General features: G+C 37.6%; 2 protein-coding genes across 6 annotated transcripts; one reads left to right on the top strand and one right to left on the bottom strand.

Annotated features, from left to right (window-relative positions):
- Window positions 1–8,733: 8,733 nt before the first annotated feature.
- LPA19 (photosystem II 11 kDa protein-like protein) lies at window positions 8,734–10,834 on the bottom strand. Its single transcript, XM_078586635.1, has 4 exons — window positions 10,674–10,834; window positions 10,477–10,590; window positions 10,048–10,408; window positions 8,734–9,005 (listed from the first exon to the last, which is right to left on the bottom strand). The coding sequence occupies exons 2-4, from the start codon at window positions 10,566–10,568 to the stop codon at window positions 8,868–8,870; spliced, it is 591 nt and encodes a 196-aa protein (XP_078442761.1). The 5' UTR covers window positions 10,569–10,590; window positions 10,674–10,834; the 3' UTR covers window positions 8,734–8,867.
- Window positions 10,835–17,943: 7,109 nt separating this feature from the next.
- Window positions 17,944–23,635, top strand: LOC144711795 (glutamate dehydrogenase 1, mitochondrial). 5 transcript variants are annotated; one of them, XM_078585852.1, is made up of 11 exons: window positions 17,944–18,003; window positions 19,508–19,604; window positions 19,688–19,797; window positions 19,898–20,011; window positions 20,511–20,732; window positions 21,473–21,547; window positions 21,799–21,915; window positions 22,398–22,648; window positions 22,753–22,828; window positions 22,907–22,993; window positions 23,206–23,635. In XM_078585852.1, the coding sequence occupies exons 3-11, from the start codon at window positions 19,690–19,692 to the stop codon at window positions 23,389–23,391; spliced, it is 1,236 nt and encodes a 411-aa protein (XP_078441978.1). In that variant the 5' UTR covers window positions 17,944–18,003; window positions 19,508–19,604; window positions 19,688–19,689; the 3' UTR covers window positions 23,392–23,635. The 5 variants fall into 5 exon arrangements, with proteins under 5 accessions (XP_078441978.1, XP_078441977.1, XP_078441979.1 ...); XM_078585851.1 differs by having other exon boundaries at window positions 17,953–18,003; window positions 19,498–19,604; XM_078585853.1 differs by lacking the exon at window positions 17,944–18,003 and having other exon boundaries at window positions 19,448–19,604.
- The last annotated feature ends 783 nt before the right edge of the window (window positions 23,636–24,418 follow it).

Raw genomic sequence — 24,418 nt, 5'->3', positions numbered from 1 at the left:
ATTTTCAAGTTTCAAAATCAGATTTGGAAATGGATATTGGATAAAAAAATGATTAATTATGAATATTCGATACCATGTATTTCTGTTTATTGGGACACTTCACATGTTTATATATGTGCTCACTTTAAAGTTGTCCTAGAAGTTATATAAACACTTAGGGTCCAGGACTAACTCTCTCAATTAAATACACTACATAGTGCACAGTACAGATTTCATTATGTAATAAGTGCACATGCCACAAGGGGAAACAGATGTGTGATGAACGATGACATACAGCGATGGATAGTGATGGGTGACAAGAGTGGTGCAAGGGGAGATGGGAGGAAACATCTGGCTCCTGCGAGGTTAGATAATAATGAGATGCACTTATCATTATAAATATTCTAGTAATAATTTATTTCATGCCTCAAATGGTTGGATTCATTTGATTTTTCAGAGAATTGCTGCTATATACTTCAGTTTTTAAGTGTGTCTCATTCAAATGAATTATTTGCCAAACCTACACTCTAAATTCCATAAAAATAATCTGGTATTTAGATTATCTGTGTAATCTAAACTATTCTTCATGGCCAGGCCTCTCCAAATCTTGTCATTCCACATGATCAGCTTCAACATTTTTATGAGATTCCTCATGTTTTACTTATCTCCATAAATATTATACTCATTTTTATTCTAAGTTTGGAATCATTTGTTTCCAAGTTTCAAACATTTTAATTTAACTTTGACTTTCCACATAAATGCTGATATGTTCTTTTATTTCCTATTACATAAAATACATCATGATGGATGTGAAGAACATCACTACATATGAATTATTGACCTAAATCCTCCTCGCTCTCTGGATTTTCTGTAACTTGTTCTGATATTTTATGTATATGTAGATTATCTCCTATAAAATAAATTGAATTGAGCTCAGATTATGAATCTGATAACAAACAATGATGACAGTACATAAGCAATGAATGATGCCACATGGGTGATATTCTTCCACACTCGTCAGAGAAAATCACGCTGACTTGTGGAGTGAACCATCCAGTAGCCTTAGTTGCTCTCGATTGTATTAACCATCTTTACATTACTGTTGTGAAAACCTTATGAGGATTTTAGTTTTGCCTAAGACCTTTTGGGGTAAAAAACTATTCTACTTATTCTGGTACCTGTATTTTTTTATCTTCCTCTCTTAAATGATATTTTAGCAAAGATCTATCAAATGGTCATTATTTTGTTTTAATGTTTAAAATTTATCAATAATTTTATCAAATACATGTAAGAAACTTATGTCACCAGAGCATGTTCTACATTCACATAATCTTCATATCATCCTTAATTGTTTTTATAATAGAAACATTGAAAATAAATGAAATTTATTTCTTTTATCTGATACAATATTAATGTTTATGTTTACTTCATGACATCAAATTACGGCTATGGGGTCATTGTTGGGTTCTAGATTCCTTGATATGGATTAACTAATTGAAATGATATGCAGCGGAAGACTTTTGAAAAATTGCACGACATCATTAAAACATTGAATTGAAGTACCTTTACACGGATCGCATCCGTGTTTTCTTGGATCCCAGAGCGAGATGAGTCGAGCTGTTCTAGTGTGTATCCTCTAGAAGTATCATCATGATCCTCAGCACGTCGAATTCTCCTCCTTTTCATCAACGAGCCCTGTTCAATTTCCGTCGTCGTCGTTACGTCATCCCGATTGCATCGTGGATGGAGAGGGGTTGTGGGGAGAAGAGAGAAGAAGGGGAAAGACCCTTGAACAATCCGAGCCTGGGTGGATTTTGTTCAGGTCCTTCCCTATTTATACTAAGCTGGTATTTTTCATAAAATTCTCCAAAACTTAAGTATATCTTTCGACGTCCAAAAGACTATTTGCGTGTGACCCTATAGGCCCATGTATCAATGTAGTTAATGACTCTAGTGGCCCAATAATCTTTATTTAACCCACTCGATAGGTCGAGTCTCCAACACGTGGGGTGCCAAGCTACACCTCGTGTTGTAGAAGATACAAAGGAGTGTGTATCGACTCACTCATTGAACTTGTTCGTCATCGGTTACCATGTATGTATAATCTCTCATCCACTTGACGCTCCTTGGACGACTTAGGGTATGTTCAATTGTCAAACCATAGTCGGTCATCTGAGTTAGTACTGATGTATTCAGAAATCATCGGAGAAATCTTCTCCGATATTTCACTGCCTTGGCCAAGGACTTCATCGCATCGTCTTCCTTGAGCTGTTACCTCTTGTACCGAGTGTGGATGATTCCATCTTGACAAAAAATCGTCCTCGTGAACTTCTTGATGCACCCAAACTAAGACTGTTTAGAATCCCAAGATTAGAGACTCGTTGGCCATAGTCAAAGTACAACCATCCGTCCACAAGATGTCTTCGGTGTCTTAGGTCTAAAGAGCACCCACTATCTATGCTTAGTGTCTCCACACTAATGGCTACGAGACCGGCCATACTTATCATTTGAGTAAGGCTAAATAGTGTTATTCTATCTGGATACTTTGATGTCCTCCTCTTATTTCCTTTGGATAGGAATGTTTAGAACATATGTTTAAAGACTAGTGATCTCATCATAATTCACTAAGTTGGATAATATATTCATAGACTTCATTATGAGCATCACACTTGCACTATAATGAATATGTTCTATTAATAAACATGGAAGGAGATGTGGAATATGTGATTGGATTGACGGCCATATATATTTCCATCAGTCATTACCATATACATTATCGTTATCAGCTTAATGATATCTGTATCTGATATCATCATCTGCTTAAGGATATACATTATTGATATCCTTTCTCCACCCCAAAATGATATTCCTTATGTAATGGATATTACAATATTTGATAACAGATATTATATCGGGATACCATTAGCTGTAGCCTATAGGAGAGCCTTTATACTTATCTTTCGCATTGAAATTTGAATCAACTAGTTACACTAATTATTTTGATGAATCTAACAGTCACTTTATTTCATTAGACCTACCAGTAGGGAGAAGCCTTGAGATACTTTTTACATGAATACCAAAGTCTCTTTATAGGTCTTGAGTATGGATGGGTAGAGGAGAGAGGTATAATATTTTCCTCAAAATTTCAGCCCAAAACTAATTCTAGATCAAATATTGAAGTTGGACGATTCTCAAAGGTTGAATTTTTCTCTCTCTTGTGTGAATCCATTTGTTGAATTGCCAGTAGGTCAAAGAATCTTCAGAATGGTCAACCAGTCTATGCATTTTCCAAAATTACTTGTGATTTGTCTCGATACTTGTCACAACTGCGTCCAATCCTGATATTATGTCTGAAAATTCCATAAAAGGTAAAAAATCTAGAAAAATTCTGTAGTAATTTTAGTATGCAAGAACATGTTTTCCATTAGTTTGATAATTGGGGAAGATGAAAACTATTGGCATGACTCATTTCCAATCTTGGTTAGATAATAAGTAGGTAACACTTAATCCATGTAGCCCTAGGAATAAAGATAGTCGAGTGAGGAACATTGAATATCAAATGATTTTGCTCCAAGCTAGCTTAGCAGAATGTTTTTGAAAAGTTGTCCCAAGAGGGATGAAATGAGAAAGGCCAATGTAACTCAAAGGTTAATAAGGGGTGATTTAAATTTGGCCCAAGATCAATCACTGGAGTATCACGTAGCAGTTATGACTGATAACAATGCTGCATCAGAGGAGCCTCATCTTGGCTATTAGTGTCTGTCGTAATATTGGCCATCATTACAAGGTCCCTCTTGAAAAATTTGAGTGCGAGAGCTAACCTCCCATAATAAAGATCCAATGAGCTAATATAGCTGTCAGGAAATCTCACAGAATTATGAACTACATGAAATACACAAATGACCTCAATCAGTGCCACAAAAATGGGAAATGTTTGGTAAAGTAACCTCAATATTTTTCATTCAAGGATGAAAATAGTTCATTCTTCCAAATAATATTTGTATAAATATTTAATGGAGTCAGAACATATTGGATACTTCATGTATATGTATTTTGACAATGCCATTTTACTATACAAATAAACTATAATCGAACTCCCATAAAACCATTAGGGCCAACTTCAGGAGGCATGCATTATTTTGAATACCAAGTGGTTTCAACCATATTCAAACTCCACCCACCTAAATATGAACTAAATTTTTTTAAAATTACTTTGCAATATGAAAACATTGGAATATCCCAATATTTTAGTATATAAACCTGATAATTTAGCTTAAAATTAAAATTAAATAATTTTCAATCATCCTCTTATATATGAACATAGTAACTCATAATTTATTCACATAAAAATCATTTTAAATATTACTTTCATAATGTGTCTTCTAGAAATGTTTGGGACATGCTATCTGTGTAAGAGTAAAGGAATGTATTCTATTCTGTATCCATATGAATTTATTAGACATTAATTTATTAGACATGTATCCATAGGAATGACATTAAATTATATTTTAATCAATAAAAAATTATCTGTCTTCACTCTTATAATGTTGCGGTTAAATTTTGATTTTAAAATAAAATTGAATTTATTTTAACTGGTTTTAAGATATTAAATATTACTGTATTGACATTGATCTAAAATTCAACCACAAAATTTCATCTTATGTGCGTGACATTGATATAAAATTCTTCCTATTTGAGATTTCTATTTTCATTGAGGAGATCATATTTAAACAATAGTGATTTAAAGTTAGTTGAGATTTTATTGGAATACTTGAGGTTGAGGTAAAACTGAATTTAGAAAGATATTGGACCAAAACAGCAATGGCAATGAAATTAATATATTATGAAATGGTATTTTTCTATCAAGAACCCTTCTCAACAGCGATCATGGAATCTCCAAAAATGCTTTGGGATAATCAATTCCCATTTGCGTTATATTTTGACAAAAATGATAAGAATTTGATTCTCTTAGAGTAACTTTATTAGATTTATTTATTCTGGTATTCTTCCCTGATTGAGTGTTTTTAATTTTTGGATTCTATATGTTTAATATCAACACTCTGGCAGAAACTATGGGCACGGTAAGTACCCATGACAAAAGCAAGAGTCTGCAAATCAATTGTAAACAAAATAACGTGTCTTACATGTACTTCGCCAATATTATGTAAAGACGATTATATCTGTTTAATAGATAAACTAATATTTAATTCAAAATATTTTTAAAGAACTTGCTCACCCTTATTCTAAGTTATTTCCTATCTATTTAAACAGACATTATGTCATCATCTTGCTTTCATTTAGTATAGAATGCAAATATCAGATTCTCGATGTAATAAAATAACATTACATAAAATTATCCAGGAATAAATAAAATCAAAAATTTTCACCATTAAAATGGTGTGATCAGTTTTCATGTGTGAAATAGTCAACATTGACTAAATTACTTCAATGTGAAGTATTATGATATCAAAACAAACCTTTTGGCGCTACTTTAAGGTGTGAAAAATTTGAAATTATTGTGATTATTATCACATTCATATGCCAATCTTTTTTTCTTAAGGAATTTTCCTGAGTTTTTCAAATAAATACTTTGTTCGATGTTATCATTTTCTGTTTGTTCATTTATGTAAAAAATGTTAAATGTTTTCAAATATATGATTTATTAAAGTTTGACAGTGTCATTGTGAAACTAAATAATTTAAGTGATTGTGGATTCCTCAACCATTGGTCTTACGATCCAGATCATACACAGAATCTGATGAAATGACCAAAACACTCAATCCATTTTTTACTCATATGTTGTGTTTGTATGCAAGATAATATGTAACGTTATTATGTATCTTCATCGAACCCAAAATCTGATGAAACAGTCAAAATTTTAATCTATTTTTTATATTTACCCTGTGTCAAGTGTTCTAAGGTAAAATATTTTAAAAGGACCAATCAGAATTGAGATACAGATTGGCCCTTTCCCAATGTGGAAAAATGATTTATTCTTGAAAATTGACATTAAAATATTTCTGTACACCTCAAAATGTATTTTCAGATAAATCAATGAATAGATTTATGATGCTCATTTTATTAAAAGCCTTCAAGATATCAAATCTTGTTTGGCATGTAAATTAAAAATATCTTCCTACTGAAAGTGATGCCAGAAAAGGTTTATATATCTGAAGTAAATAATACATATTTGTGCGGGGGGGATTTATTTTTATTTCAATACTATTTGAAATTTATCACTCTCATTTCAGGCATAAACCAATCGTTAGCACACACTGATAGATAATTGATTTAGAGAAAGACTTGAATTGGACCGATATTTAATAAATATATAATGGGTTATGAGTGTAACAAAACATGTAATGATTTGATATTGGATGAAAAAATACTGAATTAATCGTAAAAAAAAAGTTTATATTTGAAATGGAAATAAGAATAGATTGAGTGGAGATCTAGTGAACTAGATGTTGAATAAGGATTTAAATTTCAGATTGAAGAACTAGATTATACCAATGAATGTTTAACACAAAGAGTATGTAAAATGACTTTAATATTAAAATATAAAATGAGCTTAATAGGATGTGAGGGTAGAATTTCAAGAATAAATGATTGAGGTCGAGTTTGAATATTGTGATATCTTGAGATGAAATTGTATATACAAAGAGAGAAATGTCTTGAGATGAAATTATTATATTATACCTATTGTGGAATTTAATTTGGTATCTCAAAGTGGGAGGTTTTAAGTGAAGCATAAATTGATTACCATTTGAATAACTCGGTGAAACAGAAGTTCCAAGAAAAGTATTTCAACACCAATATATGAAAGCTTAGATGGCTAAGTCTATGGTTGTCTTGGCTATTGATAGTATAATATTGAAAGTGAGGATTTAAGGTTAATGGAGTATCCAAGGTATGACTAGGGACAAACTGTAAGTCTTATGTGATTCGTTGTCGTCTACATCCTTCCTGAGAAGTAAATGCATATAACATAAACACTAATTACACGTATCCAAATTTATCTTCATAATGCTTTTAAAATAAATATGATTTATCCCCTCTTATGTTATGCCACACAGAAATGTTTCAACACTCCACATAATTTTTCCCCAAAAAATCACAAAAATAGTGATGGACTTAATGAATATATTTAAGATTATTAATTTTTTTAATCTGAATATTTGATGCATTCAAACAAGTTTTCCATGGTATAATCTGATATCATCATGTATCATATACGGAGAAGTCCTCTTAACCTACTGGGTCTCACACCTAGTATCCAGTTATATAATTAATGGTAAATGCATTATAGCATTCAATTTCAATAGAGTTTGATGAATGTTCAATTGCAACTTTACTGCTCTCAAAAATTAGGGTTTCATAGAACATTCAGCTTCAAATCATTAGTGGCCAACACATGGTAAACCATTTTAAAATGTCTGGAATGCCTCAAACTGTCCTCATTTAGTGAAATGGTCAAAATTGGATGAGTAGGGTAAGTTTTCAAGTCAGTAACTCCAAATATTGACAGAGGATAAATTTGACCCATCGTATTTACAGTTCAATTCAAGACGTTAATTAATCAAATTTTGCGTGCCGAAGTTTTGTTATCTTGAAAAAGAAATGTACTTTTGATAAAATAAATTTGAATTTTTTTGTAGTAGTGATCAAGACAATAAGTACACAGAGACATGTTTATCAATTTGGCCCAAATTTGGTTTGAAAGACTCTGTGACATAAAACTTGGTAAAAAATACAATTTATCAAAACTAACATTTAAATAATAATACTAACCACAATATATTTTGTTCTTCTGTGAAATAATTCATAACATACTTTTTGTTGATGTATCGTATGAGATAAAAGCAAAATTAAGAACAATAAAAAATACAATTTACCAAAACTAACATTTAAATAATAATATTAACCACAATATATTTTGTTCTTCTGTGAAATAATTCATAACATACTTTTTGTTGATTTATCGTATGTGATAAAAGCAAAATTAAGAACAATAACATCAGCATTAAAAAAAATCGATACTCTTTTTTTTTAAATAAACGGAGGGAAGATCACGCATTTCACTTTTGGAAAACAAAACCTAAGTCATCACTAAATTGGTTATCCACAAAAGCTCTTTTTCTCCTATACGTTTATTTTTTGGTTACACCTGCTTTGGATTAATCGTAAGCAATATATGTGCTTCATATGTACTCACTAGAAAATTAAATGCAAAATGTTTACAACCATTTCAATCTAACGAAGTCAAGTAAAAGATCAAGACTTGAGAAGAAAATGAGAAGAAATCAAAACTTAATGGAGACAAAAATGCCGAGGAAATTAATTTGTAATATATCTTCAATAAATTGAAGATATATTTGTGAATTATTTTCCCCAAATTCCTAGGAATACACTGAGTGGGTTTGGGGATGAATTTGCAGAGAAATAAAAGAAGTAATTGATGAAAAAAAGAAAGAAATTTAGAAATTCAAAAGTATCATTTCTAATTGAAATTATCAACCCATGTTTCCCCATTGATCATTCACGATGGGCTTCAATTATATGAATGCAGATATGATTACAAGAAACAACCAAAGAAATCATTCAGTTCTTTAAATGTCAAAATTTAACAAACTAATAGGCTCGACAACAAATCAATTCGGATCATCATATTCAAATATAACCCTCATATCATTGTTAATATTTCTATAAGTCATTCAATTCTTTAAATGCCAAAATTTAACAAACTAATAGGGCTGGACAACAAATTAATTCGGCTCATCATATTCAAAGATAACCCTCATATCATTGTTAATATTTCTACATGATGAAACAAAAGATAAAAATTTTACAAATATTACAGAGAAAAATATTAAGTCGCAAAAAAATACCTACAATGAGGCATCGGCAGTGTTTAAATCTTCCAAGATGGTGTTTTTTATATCATCTGGTAAAGAAGCAAAAGGCCCTGCCTTCGCATAGAAACCAGCCAATGATCTAATAGCTTTCTCAATCGCCGTATAAGATTCCTGAAAAAACAAGAAGCAAACAATCAATCATGGAGAAATTATGACCATAATTTTCGCTATCATCTGAAAGACAATAAATTTGGAGCTTGAATTAATCGACTTTTAAGTTTGAAGTACATTTTTGCTTTAAAGTCTTAGAACAACTAGATCCGGAGCAATGCGTGCAATATTTTGATCCAACGCTCTGAAAATCACGTTTTTGTGAATGCAAAATAAACAAGAAAATGAAGAACATAATGGGATCGTTGAAGGAAGTTGAAATCCCAAGAACTTTTTGCACAAAATACAACAATTAGACGCCGAAGAGGCAGACATTCTTCAGACTGGTGGAAAAAAGGGACGAAGAGAGAATATTTTTTCATGGCAAAGTTTTAATGAATCCCAGAACTATTTAAGTTTTAATGAATCCCAGAACTATTTCAACGAAATTATTTTTGAAGATACTTCGAAAGTTAATAAACAATACATAACAATAAACAATAAGTAAATAAAGCCGCATTTGGAATCTCAATACAATAAGGTTTACGGTTTATTCTTCTCATGTGAGGATTAAAATCGATGAACCTAACCGTTTCCCAAAGAAAATCTCAAGAAATCAGGAAGAATATTTTCGAATGCAACGTTTTAAATAGCGTATCATGATAAAAAAATGTTAAGAATGCAAAGAATCTAGAACGATGATCACAATCCCATGAACTTTTTGTATGACATTATCCAAATAGGAGCCGAAAAAAGTTTAATTGTTCATCAAAGGAAGACTTCTACTAATAAATTTAATTGGATAAAACCATATTTGGAATCTCAAAACAGTAGGGTTGAGCTTATTCTTCTCAGTGGAGGAAAAAAATGGATGAACACAACCTATTTCGCCAAGAAAATCTCAAGAAACCAGGAAGAAAAATCTCGAAATTCTGAAGAGAATAATCGCAAAATCAGTCATGAAAATCAACGAATTCTGAAGAGATTAATCAGGAACAAGGTGATGAAAATCAACGAATTCTGATGAGCTCAGAACAAATCCAAAATAAAAACCAAGAAATACCTCAGATGAAACAGCTTTCTGGCCCCTCCATGAGCCAAGAAATTCCCTGATGGATTCTTTTGCTGCATCCGCATTCCTCCTAAACTTGGCCAAATCCTTGGCGTCCTCCCCCAACGACTCCCGGAGAGTTTTCACAACCTCTCTAGCCGATTTCAGATAAGCTTTGGGCAGCGTTCTCCCCGATTTCGTCTTCTCATTTGGATCAAACGCAGATTTAATGGCGTCAACCAATCCCAAATCTTCATCCTCGGCCTTCGCCTGCCATGGCGTCAAGCAGCCAACAAAGACGGCAATCAACGAAGCTCCTCCATGAAGAACGCCGATTCTCCTGCTGCACTGCTCCATCTGCAGATCGCATTCTCTGTTCCACGCGAATTGTTCTAGTCATGATCGGTAAAAGAATTGAGGAGAAAACTATCGATTGATTACTTTCTGGAAGGGAGCAATCTCTTCTCTGATTGTTTCGGACAAGACAAGCTTGGAATCTTCGCGGAGAAGATTGGGGAAAACAATGCGTCCATTGTTGCAAGAGACGAAGTCGATCTGAGAAAAAAATCGAAAAATTGATCAAGCGTTTGATCGAACAAGTTTCAAGCGCGGCAAATCGTCATCTGGCGAGGAATTACCGTGTGTGGATAACGCGTCAATTAGATCGACGCAGATTTGTAGAAAACGAGGTTGCAACGCGATTGGTCGGGGATTGGAGATTCTTCATCTTGCGAAGAACATTCGACACGAGTTGGGAGTTCGAACAGAGCGAGATAAAGATATAGATATAAATACAGATAGAGAGATAAAGGGAGAGGTAGAGGGAGGAGAGGGATAGAGAGATAAAGATATAGAGAGAGAAAGGGAGAGATATTGAGAGGGAGAGGGATAGAGAGAGAGAAGGTGAGAGATTGAGAGAGAGAGAGGGGTAGAGAGAGAAGGTGAGAGATAGAGAGAGATGGCTAGAGAGATAAAAATAGAGAGAGAGAAGGTGAGAGGTAGGGAGAGAGGGAGAGGGGTAGAGAGAGAGGTGAGAGTTAGAGAGAAATGGCTAGAAAGATAGAGATAGAGAGAGAAGGTGAGAGGTAGGGAGAGAGGGAGAGGGGTAGAGAGATAAAGATATAGAGAGAAGGTGAGAGATAGAGAGAGATGGATAGAGAGATAAAGATAGAGAGAGAGAACGTGAGAGGTAGGGACTAGGGAGAGAGGGAGAGGGGTAGAGAGATAAAAATATAGAGAGAGAAGGTGAGAGATAGAGATAGTGGGAGGGGTAGGGAGAGAAAAGAGGAGAGATAGAGAGAGGGGAGGGGTAGAGAGAGAAGGTGAACGATAGAGAGAGGGGGTGGGGTAGAGAAACAAAGATAGAGAGATAAGGTGAGAGATAAAGACAGGGGGAGGGGTAGAGAGATCAGGTGAGAGAGAGAGAGAGGGGTAGAGAAATAAAGATAGAGAGATAAGGTGAGATATAGAGAGAGGGAGAGAGATAGAGAGAGGAGCGGGTTAGAGAGATAAAGAAAGGGAGAAATAGAGACTAGAGAGAGAAGGATAGATAGAGAGAGGAGAGGGTTAGAGAGATAAAGTGGGAGAAATAGAGAGAAAGGAGAGGTTAGAGAGATAAAGAAAGGAGAGATAGAGAGGAGGAGAGGGATAGCGAGAGAAGAGGGTTAGAGAGATAGAGAAAGGGAGATGGATAGAGAGAGGTGAGGGTTAGAGAGATAGAGAAAGGGAGATGGATAGAGAGAGGTGAGGGTTAGAGAGACTGAGAAAGGGAGAGGGATAGAGAGAGGTGAGGGTTAGAGAGACTTAGAAAGGGAGAGGGATAGAGAGAGGAGAGGGTTAGAGAGATGGATAGTGAGATGAGATGGTTAGAGAGATAGAGAAAGGGCGAGGGATAGAGAGAGAAAGAGAGGGTGAGAGATAGAGAGAGAAGGCGAGGTTTTGAGAGATGGAGAGATGAGGAGAAGGATAGAGAGGTAAATATAGATATAAAAAGGAGAGATGGAGAGAGTGTGAGGAGAAGTATGGAGCAATAGAGATAGAAGGAGAGGGATAGAGAGGAAAGATATGGATAAAAGGAGAGATAGAGAGAGAAAATTGAGAGATAGATAGAGATAGAGGGATATGTTGAGATAGAGAGAGAAAAGTGAGAGATAGAGAATTAGATGGATATGTTGAGATAGAGAGACAATGAGAGGGATAGGTAGAGATAGAGAGAGACAAAGAGTGCACAACCTATAGAAAGTTCTTAGTTCTTATGGCAAGTTTCTATGATTAACTGTCATTTTTACTTTCTCTTCTTTTGTAAAAGTAAGAGATGCAATTCAAGAGTCCAATGTCAAACTTGATTTATTCAATCTGATTAACTATGGCTTTTGGGACCAGATTTGCAATTCTTGACTAGAGCAGTTAAACTTGACCCGAAGGCCGCTTGGCCGAGGGCACCTGGAGTTCCTCATTCTTTAAATCAAGAGTTTGGACTGCCCCAGTTCAAGCATGTATAATCCAAAACAGGATTTTCATTCTTTCATAAAATCTGGAGTTAGAGTTTGGTTTTAAATTAGCAACAAGTGCAAAAGTGGATTCGATCTTCAGCTCGAGAAGTTGACTTTGAGAGTTTAGTTTAGATTAGGGTTGAGTTTTTAAGTAAAATACAAAGCTTCTCTCCAAGGGGTATTGGAGAGAAGTAATATTTATCTATTCTACCTCCCCATTTTCCAAACTGCTGTTTTTTTCCACTTGAGTCAAGGAATCTACCCTTTGTTATTTATTGGAATTTTGTTTATTTAATTTCATGGAGTTGCTTCTTTAAGGCTAGATAGATAGGTATAGGTAGAGATAAACAAAGAGGGAGATAGAGGGAAAATGATATGCATAGTTAGGATGAGATAGAGATAAACAAGGAGAGCTATAGAGAGAGATGTATAGATAGGTAGATATAGAGAGAAAAGGTGAGGTTAGTGAGATAGCTGGAGGGAGACAGATGGAGTGATAGAGAGAGACAGAGTATATATGTGTACATAGAGAGAGATAGACAAAGATATGGAGGTCCAGATAGAGAGAGGCAGAGGGAGAAATATAGAGAGAGGTGAGGGAAAGAGAGATAGAGAGATAGAGACAGACATATCGATATATAGATAGAGATAGACAAAGAAATAGAAGTCCAGATATAGAGAGGCAAATGGGGACATATAGAGAGAGGAGAGGGATAGAGAGATAGATAGATAGATAGAGAGACATACCTGATTGAAATATATGTGGCCACAAGCCAATCACACATTTCACAACTCGGTCCATGTTCATTAATAGAGCATATTTGTTATAGTGCATGTGTGATGCTTATAATGAAGTCCATGAATATATGATTGGACTTAGTGAATAATGATGAGATCATAATACAGAGATCTCTAGTCTTTAAGCATGTGTTCTAAATATTCCTATCCAAACAAAACAATAGCATTGAAGTATCCGGATAGAATAACACTATTTAGCATTACTCATATGATGAGTATGGCCTGTCTCGTAGCCATTAGTGTGGAGACACTAAGGATAGATAGTGGGGGTGCTCTTTAGTGGAAAGAGCTCACTTAATTTATCCGTAGAAATCCCTGAATGGTATTATACCAAACTGTCAATCATGTTGATTCACATCACAGTTGTGTAAGCGGTCTTTAGACCTGAGACGCCGAAGACATCTTGTGGACGGATGGTTGTACTTTGACTATGGCCAACGAGTCTCTAATCTTGGGATTCTAAACAGTCTTAGTTTGGGTGCATCAAGAAGTTCACGAGGACGATTTGTGGTCAAGATGGAATCGTCCACACCCGGTACAAGAGGTAACGGCTCAAGGAAGACGATGCGATGAAGTCCTTGGCCAAGGCAGTGAAATATCGGAGGAGAGTTCTCCGATAATTTCCGAATACATCAGTACTAACTCAGATGACCGACTACGGTTTGACAATTGACCATGCCCTAAGTCGTCCAAGGAGCGCTAAGTGAATGAGGGATTATATATACACGGTAACCAATGACAAACATGTTCCATGAAGTGAGTCGATACACACTTCTTTGTATCTTCTAGACCACGAGGTGTAGCTTAGCACCCCGCGTGTTGGAGACTCGACCTATCGATTAGGTTAAATTGGTCCGACATTAGTTAATTTATATGTTGATATAGTTAATTAATTTGGAAGGCCAATAAAGGTTCTTGAGCCGTTGGAGTCGTTAACTAGACTGATATATGGGCCTACAAGGTCGCACGCAAATGACATTTTGGATGTAAAAGATATACTTAGGTTTTGGGTTTTTATGAAAAATAGACACTTAGTATAAATAGGGCAAGGCCTTGAAAAAAAATCACCCAGGACAGAATTGTTCAGGGACCTTTCCCCTTCTTCTCCCTTCTCCCCACGCCCCCTCTCCACTCTCGATACGATCGGGACAATGTAACGACAATGAAAGAGATTGAACGGGGCTCATCAATGAGAAGGAGGAGATTTGACGTGCCGAGGATCATATGGATATGTCTAGCGGTTGCACACTTGAGCAAATCAACTTGTCTCACTCCGGAATCCAAGAAATCACGAATGCGATGCTTGCAAAAGTGCTTCGTTTTCCTGGTTTTATCGCTGCACGTCATTTGTGATTTCTTCATCCAGATCTAGGCCTTTAAAACCCAACAATACTGATATATAGATATCAATTGACAAATATAGAGGTCCAGATAGAGAGCGGCATAGGGAGAGATATATAGAGAGGAGAGAGATAGAGAGATAGAGAGAGAGAGACATATTGATATATAGATAGAGATAGACAAATATATAGAGGTCCAGATAAAGAGAGGCAGAGGGAGAGATATATAGAGAGGAGAGGGATAGAGAGATAGAGAGAAAGACATGCCGATATATAGATAGAGATAGAAAAAGATATAGAGGTCCAAACAAAGAGAGGCAGAGGGTGACATATAGATAGAGGAGAGGGATGGAGAGGGATTGAGAGATCTAGGGAAATAGAGGGAGTGATACAGACGGATGAGGGATAGAGAGATAGATAAAGAGAGAAAGGGGGAAAGATGGATAGAGAGAGACATGGATAGAGAGAGAGATAAAGAGAGACAGAGGGAGAGGGATAGAGAGAGACATGGATAGAGAGGTCAAGATAGAGAGAGACACAGGACGAGAGAGAGAAAAAGATAGGGAGAGGAACAAGGAGAGATGAAGATTTGACGTTTTCTTAGAAAGGGAGATTGACAGAGGGAGATAGAGCAATAGTGATATCTAGAGAGTGCCTTCTACCACCATGCCTCATGGGGCACTAATTCCATAGGCAGACACCGAAATAAATATGAAAGAACACGGGGAGATACATTTAATCTAATTGGATCGTGACGTGTGTCAGCAGCCAGTTGAGATGTTATGTGTATTTTGACCGATCGAGGGCCGTTATTGCTACTGACATCGACTTGTCAACCTGACCAAATTGGGACCAGTCTAGACCGGGTCCCTACGAGAATGGATCAGAACTGGACAAAAGTTTCGGTAAGGTTTAGGGACCGGGTCCCAACAAGAATGGATCGGAACTAGGCAGAAGTTTAGGTAAGGTTTAGGTATTTGCTAAAAACCCGGGACAGACCCAGACCGTCAAACCCTACTTAAATGCTTATTGAACTCCTTCGATTGGATCATTTAAAAATTATAACAGAGAAATTGTGGCGGAGTTTTCTCTGATCTTTGACCGAGGGCCATTGGTGCTACTGACATTGACTTGTTAAGCTGACCAGATTGGGATCAGTCTAGACCAGGTCCCAATGAGAATGGATCAGAACCAGACAGAAGTTTAGGTAAGGTTTAGGGACCGCGTCCCAACGAGAATGGATAAAAAACGGACAGAAGTTTAGGTATTTGCTAAAATCCTGGGCCGGACTCGTCAAACCCTACTTATAGGTTGATTGAACTTTGTCGATTCGATCATTTAAAAATTGTAAGCAGAAATTGTGATGAAGTTTTCTCTGATCTTTGACCAAGGGCCATTGGTGTTATTGACATTGACTTGTCAACCTGAGCAGATTGGGACCGGTCTGGACTGGTTCCCAACGAGAATGGATCAAAATCAGGCAGAAGTTTACTTAAGGTTTAGGTATTTGCTAAAATCTCGAGCCAGACCCATCAAGCCCTACTTATAGGTTGTTTGAACTCTGTCGATTCAAGAGTTTGAAAATTTTAACAGAGAAATTGCGACGGAGTTTTCTCTGATCTTCGATCGAGGGCCATTGGTGCTACCGACATTGACTTGTCAACCTGACTTGATTGGGATAGGTTTGGACTGGGTCGCAACGAGAATGGATCAGAACTGGACAGAAGTTTAGGTAAGAGTTAGGGGCCGGGTTCCAATGAGAATGGATCGGATAGAAGTTTAGGTAAGGTTTAGGGACTGGGTCCCAATGAGAATGGATCAGAATTGGACAGAAGTTTAGGTAAGGTTTAGGTATTTGCCGAAAACCCGGACCAGACCCAGACCTGGATCATCAATCCCTACTTATAGGTTGATTGAACTCCGTTTGAAAATTGTAGCGGAGAAATTGTGATGGAGTTTTCTCTGATCTTCGAGTTCAAAGAAAAGTTTAGGTAAGGTTTAGGTATTTGCTAAAAGCCCGGGTCAAACCCTACTTATAGGTTGATTGAACTCCGTAGATTGGAGAAAATTGTGACGCAAACTGTCTTCATGATTCGAGGGAAGTGAAGAAATCAAGCTCAGACTGAGTCTGGCTGAACTCAGTCGATTCGATCATTTGAAAATTGTAACAGAAATCGTGACGGAGTTTAATCTGATCTTCGAGATGGCGATGATCTTGCCACAACTGACGTCAGGATTTGAAGAAAGTAAAGAAATCAAGCTCAGACTCAATTTGGCTGAACTCCTTCGATTCGATATTTCAAAAATTGTTCCACAGATCGTGACGAAGTTTACTCGGATCTTACAGATCGCGATGATATGGCCACAAACTGTCTCAAAATCTAGCTCAGACTGAATCTTCCACGCAAGGTCAAGCTGCGTTCGGAGCAGCAATGGCGTCGATTGAGCTCCTTCGATTCGATCTTTCAAAAATTGTTCCACAAATCGTGACGGAGTTGTCTCGGATCTTCGAGATCGCGATGATCCGGCCACAAACTGTCTCAAATTTTGAGGAAAGAGAAGAAATCAAGCTCAGACTGAATCTTCCACGCACGATCAAGCTGCGTTCGAAGCGGCAATGGCGTCGATTGAATTGGATCATTCGAAAATTGTTCCACAAATCGTGACGGAGTTGTCTCGGATCTTCGAGATCTTCGAGATCGCGATGATCCGGCCACAAACTGTTTAAAAATTTGAGGAAGGAGAAGAAATCAAGCTCAGACTGAATCTTCCGCGCAAGATCAAACTGCGTTCGGAGCGGCAATGGCGTCGATTGCACTCCTTAGCTTCGATCTTTCAAAATTGTTCCACAAATCATGACGGAGTTTACTCGGATCTTCCAGAACGCGATGACCTGGCCACAAACTGTCTCAAAATCAAGCTCAGACTGAATCTTCCACGCAAGATCAAGTTGCGTTCGGGCCAGCAATGGCGTCGATTGAGCACGCCACGATGCCTTTCCTCTCCTCCTGCTAATGCCGAACGCGTGCCTTGCAGAGATCCGCCATTACAGTCCACAGCTCTCTCGCTCTCTCTCTCACTAGAATTGCCATTGAATCTGCAGTTCTCTCTCTAGATCCGCCATTGAATCCGCAGTTCTTCGGCGTGGAGTTGATGCTGATGAATCATGGAGAAGTCTTTTCTCTCTCTTCAAGCTGCAGTTTCTCTCTCTTCTGTAACAGCTTTTAGATCGTTCCGTATATATTCAGATCCTTTAACCGCTTTTCCATCAATGGCGTAGATATAGAGTGAGGCGATCGCTTCTCGTTTTCGATCGGTCGCCGTCATCGCTGATCTCGGTACGTACTCTGAATCCTCTCATCTTCGTGATTGATCGTGATTTGTGGACAGTTTAGAGTTTCTTTCATTGAGCTCGATCTAAGCTTCATTTTATCCTGATTTGATGATCTAACGTCCGTTCTTCGCCTCGTGGAAGCAATTTGTTTCTGAGATTTTGAATTTGTTTCTGAGATTGTTACAGTCTTGAAAAATATTAACCTCGATCTGATGAAATATGCGCAGATTTTTTGAGGATTTCGAACTTCTTACACGCGATCGCGCGCGGATTTTACTGTGATGAACAAACATTAAGCTCGATCAGAGGATAACGTTATCTGGATTTGATGCCCTAATTTTCCGTTCTTCGCCCCGTGGAAGTAACAGCCGTTTCAGAGATTTCGAACTTCTTACTTCTTACATGCGATCGCGCGCGGATTTACAGTGATGAAGAAACATTAACCTTGATCTGAGGATAATTAATCCGGATTTGATGCCCTTGTTTTCGATTCTTCGCCACGTGGAGTAAACATCCGTTTCAGAGATTTTGAACTTATTACACGCGATCGCGCGCCGATTTCACTGCGATGAACGAGCATCAAGCCATCAACCTCGATCTGAATAAACAGTTCATTTCAGAGATTTCGAGCTTCTTACAAGTGATCGCGCGCAGATTTTACGGTGATGAACAAATATTCGTCTTGATCTGAACAAATATGCGCAGATTTTTTGAGGATTTCAAACTTCTTCCTGCGATCGCGCGTAGATTTTACCGTGATGAGCAAACATTAACCTTGATCTTCGCCACGTGGAAGCAACATCCGTTCCAGAGATTTTGAATTTCTCTCATACCATCGTACGCAGATTGTAGCGTGATAAACAAACATAAACCTCGATCGAAAACAAACATCCATTTTAGAGATCTCAAACTTCTACACGCGATCGCGCGCAGATTTTACCGTGATAAACAAACATAAACCTCGATCTCAACGAACATCCGTTTCAGAGATTTCGAACTTCTTACACGCGATCGCGCGCGGATTTTACCGTGATGAGCAAAATATAACCTCGATCTTGAAGATAAAATTATCTGATTTTGATGCCCTAATTTTCCGTTCTTCTCCACGTGGAAGCAATATCTGTTTCAGAGATTTTGAACTTCTTACACGCGATCGCGCGCAGATTTTACAGTAATGAACAAACATTAACCTCAATCTGAACGAACATGCGCAGATTTTTTGAAGATATTATCTGGATTTCGAAGTTCTTACACGCGATCGCGCGCAGATTTTACCTTGATGAACAGACATTAACCTCAATCTGAACAAACATGCGCAGATTTTTTGAAGATATTAACTGGATTTCCAACTCCATACATGCGATCGCGCGCAGATTTCACCGTGATGAGCAAACATTAACCTCGATCTTGAAGACACTATTATCTGGATTTGATGCCCTAATTTTCCGTTCTTCGCCACGTGGAAGCAATATCCGTTGACGAAGAACTGACATGGCAGGCCATCACAGATTAATATTCTTCGGGCGGCGGCGAATCCGTGAAGACGACGGCGAGCCATTGAGAACTTCTCTCTCGTTGAGGTCCGATCTTACCTTTCGAACTCCGGTATTCAGCTCTGATCTTCACCTGCTTCCTTGTCCGATCTCAAATATCTGATGTCTGATCTGATCTGATCTGATCTTGCGAAGCCATGAATGCGCTCGCGGCCACGAGTAGGAACTTCAGGAGAGCTACCAAGCTGTTGGGATTGGACTCCAAGTTGGAGAAGAGCTTGCTGATTCCTTTCAGGGAGATCAAGGTAGAAGATGCTGCCGTTTTTCCCCCCTTTTTTTCTATATTTTCTTCTCAATCTCGAAGTTTTTCGATTTTTTTTTTCATTTTCTTCAATCTGGGTGCAGGTTGAGTGCACGATCCATAAGGATGACGGCACGCTGACTTCTTTCGTGGGATTTAGGGTTCAGCATGATAACGCCAGGGGTCCCATGAAGGGTGGGATCAGATACCATCCAGAGGTTTGCCATGATTATCTCAATCTGTACATTCTTTCAAGAACTTGTTGTTGTTCTTCTTTAAGACTTTAAGATAAGGGTTTTGCTCAACACAAGTCAGAATTGGGTTTTCATTTGTTTATCCCTTGTCTCCTCTCGAAATAGAACGAGAGAAGAATAAATGGCGAAGTTCTATCAATAATTGCCTTCTTATCACCAATCATTGCCACGGAGAGTTTTGCTTTTAGATTTTGCATTGAAACTTCTGCGTCTTTATTTTCATACATGTATGATTAAATGCTGAAAGTATTTTTAGGATCACCCGTTTTTTATCTCCCTCTTCCTGAAGATTAACATAAAATTGTTATTCTTTTTGTTCTTATGCATCATTTCAATTGTGTATAATTTATTTATTTTTGTTTCTATAAAGCTGCGCCAATGGATAAAGTCAACGCATTTGATCTGGGCAAATCGATTAATATACCTTTAAGTGTTGACTTCATCGAACTATTTTTTATTATAGGTAGATCCAGATGAAGTCAATGCTTTGGCCCAGTTGATGACGTGGAAGACGGGCGTTGCCAACCTTCCTTATGGCGGCGCGAAAGGAGGAATAGGTTGTGACCCAGGAGAGATGAGCAAGTCCGAGCTTGAAAGGCTAACTCGAGTGTTTACTCAGAAGATTCATGATCTTATTGGGGTTCACACGGATGTCCCTGCGCCAGACATGGGCACTAATTCTCAGGTCTCTGTTCGACAATTATCTTTGATTAATTTCTTGTTGTGGCATTTGTATTTTCGCATCCCATGAAAGTGATTTTGAAGGATTAGGACATAGTCAATAAGAAATTATTGTTGCATTTGTATTACATAGATATTTGTTAAGCTTCGTTGGATTTTATTATAGCATTAGGAAGAAATTAGTTTCGTTTACGTTTGGATATTGTCAGGATTCTAATGTCAGTTTATCTTAGTTATTTATTGGAGCTTGTCTATCTGTTTCCGATGAAGTTGATATGAAAGGATCGGGCAGATTCTCTCTTCAATTCGAAAAGAAATTAGATTTTTTCATGTTTCTCCATTTAGAATTTGACTGCAGTTTTGTCAGTTTATCTTAATTTCTTATTGGAGCTTTTGTCTGTTTGCTTCTGATGAAGCTGACATTGAAGGATTGTAGGCTACTATACGAAGGGGCTTTGTATCATACTTTAATTAGTCCTCTCTAGCTTCGGGACGAGATCTTTTTTCATTTACCTCTTCTTATTATTTGGTTAATTTATTGTTGGGGTGTTTGTCTATTTATTTAGTATCCTTATTTAATCCTTAAAAAAATATTTACAAACCTTCATTCATTTTCTTTTAGATTTGTGAAGAGATTTTTTCATTTGCCTCACTTTAGAATCTTGATAAAATTTTGATATGCCAAGATTATTTTACTACGGAAGGCTCTAAGATTAATCCTGTGGGTATGGTGATTTATTTCAGACAATGGCTTGGATACTGGATGAATACTCCAAGTTTCATGGCTATTCACCAGCTGTGGTCACCGGAAAACCTGTGGTAAGTGTTCCCGTCATGAAAAGATAAAGCCATATATCCTATGAAAATATTACAAAATGAATCGGCGCAAAATTACTATAAATTAAATTATAAAATAAATAAGGTCTCTGTGAAAATCGTGGAATTTAAAATAATTGTTGAAAGACTACTAACAACATCATTTTCCTCTCTCTTTTGGTTTTTAATCAAAAGTTTTTTAATAGAATATCCAAAATAATGCAGTTTTAACTTTTTCACCGTCTATCGTTTAGGATCTGGGGGGTTCGCTGGGCAGAGAGTCCGCAACAGGCAGAGGTGTTCTCTTTGCCACGCAGGCATTACTTGAAGATCAGGGGAAAAGCATCGCCAACCAGAGATTTGTCATCCAGGTTTTTTGTTATTCTGAAGAAAAAGATTAAAATATTAAACTAGACTCTCTCAAAACAAAATCAGAATATTCCCCGAGCATTTTTTTAACATTATTTTTTGCCTTCATCGTAAAACTAGAACATCCTGTGATTCACTAGAACATCCTGTGATTCAACTTTAAATTTAGTCGTTCGAAAATTATCCAGGGATTTGGGAACATATTAAACATTTTTTTTTTGCTTTAATGAGGAAAGCTAGAGCATCCTGTAATTGAACTTCAATTTTTTTCGTATGAAACTTATCCCTGGATTTAGGAATGTATTATACATTTTTTTTGCTCTGATGGACAAAGCTAGAGCATCCTGTAATTTAACTATAATTTTTTTCGTATGAGAATTATCCGGGGATTCGAGAATGTGTTAAACATTATTTTTTGCTCTAATGGGGAAAACCAGACTGTCGTTTGATTTAACCTTAACTTTTCCTGATGAAAATTACTCAGGGATTTGGGAATGTAGGGTCATGGGCTGCCCAATTGATCAGCCAAGCTGGTGGAAAGATCGTGGCGATCAGTGACGTGACTGGGGCGGTGAAGAACAGTAATGGCCTTGATATCCCCAGCCTGATCAAGCACGTGCAAGAACACAGGGGAATCAAAGGATTCGACGGCGGAGATTCGATCGATCCCAAGTCCCTATTAACAGAGGACTGTGATGTTCTGATCCCCGCAGCCCTCGGCGGTGTAATCAACAGGTTTGTTTCTTTTCCCCATTTTGAAAAATAAAGAAAAAAAAATCATACTTGCACGAGACAAAAAAACGTTGATCAAATCTCATTTTATGATCGACGACGAACAGGGAAAATGCTAATGAGATAAGGGCCAAGTACATCATCGAGGCAGCAAACCACCCCACAGACCCGGAAGCGGATGAGGTGGGTTATTAGGGTTTAGTGTTTAGGGTTTATATAATATTATTACTAATTTATAATTCTTTCTTAATCTGATTTCAGATTCTGTTCAAGAAGGGTGTTCTCATCCTGCCCGATATTTATGCAAATGCGGGCGGAGTCACTGTAAGCTACTTTGAGTGGGTGCAGGTGAAAACTCTTTCTTACCCTGATTAGGGGCAAATCTGTAATTTCCACATAGGATTACGTCCTCGTAGCTTTAGAACATTAACTGGTAATTCTGTCGAGCCCATAAATCTGGGTTAGAATTATGCTTGGCACGAGACGAACAGAATGGTTTGACTTGGCACGAGACGGGGTTGACCGATCAGAGACGTTTTTTCTCTCTTGCTTGTGAACAGAACATACAAGGCTTCATGTGGGAAGAGGAGAAGGTCAATGCCGTGTTGAAATCCTACATGACCAAGTCCTTCAAGGACCTGAAGCAGATGTGTGGGTCCCAGGCCTGCGACCTTCGCATGGGGGCGTTCACTCTCGGAGTCAACCGGGTCGCCCGCGCCACCATCCTTCGTGGATGGGAAGCGTGAGTTAGTGTTCTCATCTCTCTCTCTCTTCTCTCTCTCTCTCTTGTCATTTCTTATCGTCATCTCTCTCTCCTGCCCATTAATAATGCATCCCATTGCCACTTCTTGATTTCATGTCTGATGTGAACATGGAGAAGAAACCAATGTCATGACCTCACTAAAATTGTTGCTTTCTCTCTCTTCTCCTTATCCTCTCTCTTACCCATTTGATTTGGCTAATCAATGGAGTATTTTTCTCTTCCTTTTATATCTTTGCGGTTTATTTTTTGTCTTTACCCTAGTTATGCTTCATGTTTCATTTCATTAGTGAATGGATACATGTCTATCTAGGGCCTACTTTGCTCTGATACGACCCCAACATATCTAGGGCCTTTTTTCATCGTTTAGCCCAACAGGGGCATTTAGGTCATTTGGACCTTTTTGTAATCCCTTTAAATAGAGCAGCCTTCCCTTGAGGAGGGCAGCCAAGAAGTATCACAAGAATGTGTCTGGCTCCCTCCGGCGACGTACATTCCGCCGGACCCCTCTCGTAGGTGATGTCCACTCCGACTGCCCCCACCTGCCGAAGTCCATCCCGGCACGCCGACGACCATCCCGGCGCCTTCTCCCTCCCTTCTCGTCTTCTCACCGGTACGAACCAGCAGGTTCGCATCGTTCTCCTTGGCTCTCCATCAACTACCGATAATGTTCATTGCCCTTCCTGAACATGACATATATCATTGCAGAATTGTTTCTCTCTCCCGCTTCTCCATGGCTCATCTACCTTTTATGTCTGACATGAAAATGGTGAAGAAGTCTCTTTCTTTCTTTGTTTCGTCATTCTCTTCAACCCATAATAGTGTTCACCTATTGCCATTTCTCATTTTGTGTTTGAAGATCCAAAAAGAACAGATGTCATTGCTCAGGCCCCATTAAAGATGACAGTGAGGTACAACAAGGCCGTTTCCGCCCACCTTCTCACCGTACATTTTAGGGACTGCAACAGTAGAAACTAATGAATTTGGAAGCTCAGAGTCAGATGGTCGAGGGG

The sequence above is a fragment of the Wolffia australiana genome, chromosome 14 (genome assembly GCF_029677425.1).
Source record: "Wolffia australiana isolate 7733 chromosome 14, ASM2967742v1".
Lineage (NCBI taxonomy): Eukaryota > Viridiplantae > Streptophyta > Magnoliopsida > Alismatales > Araceae > Wolffia > Wolffia australiana.
Note: the sequence above shows the minus strand (reverse complement) of the source record. Positions and strands in the feature narration are given on the sequence as shown.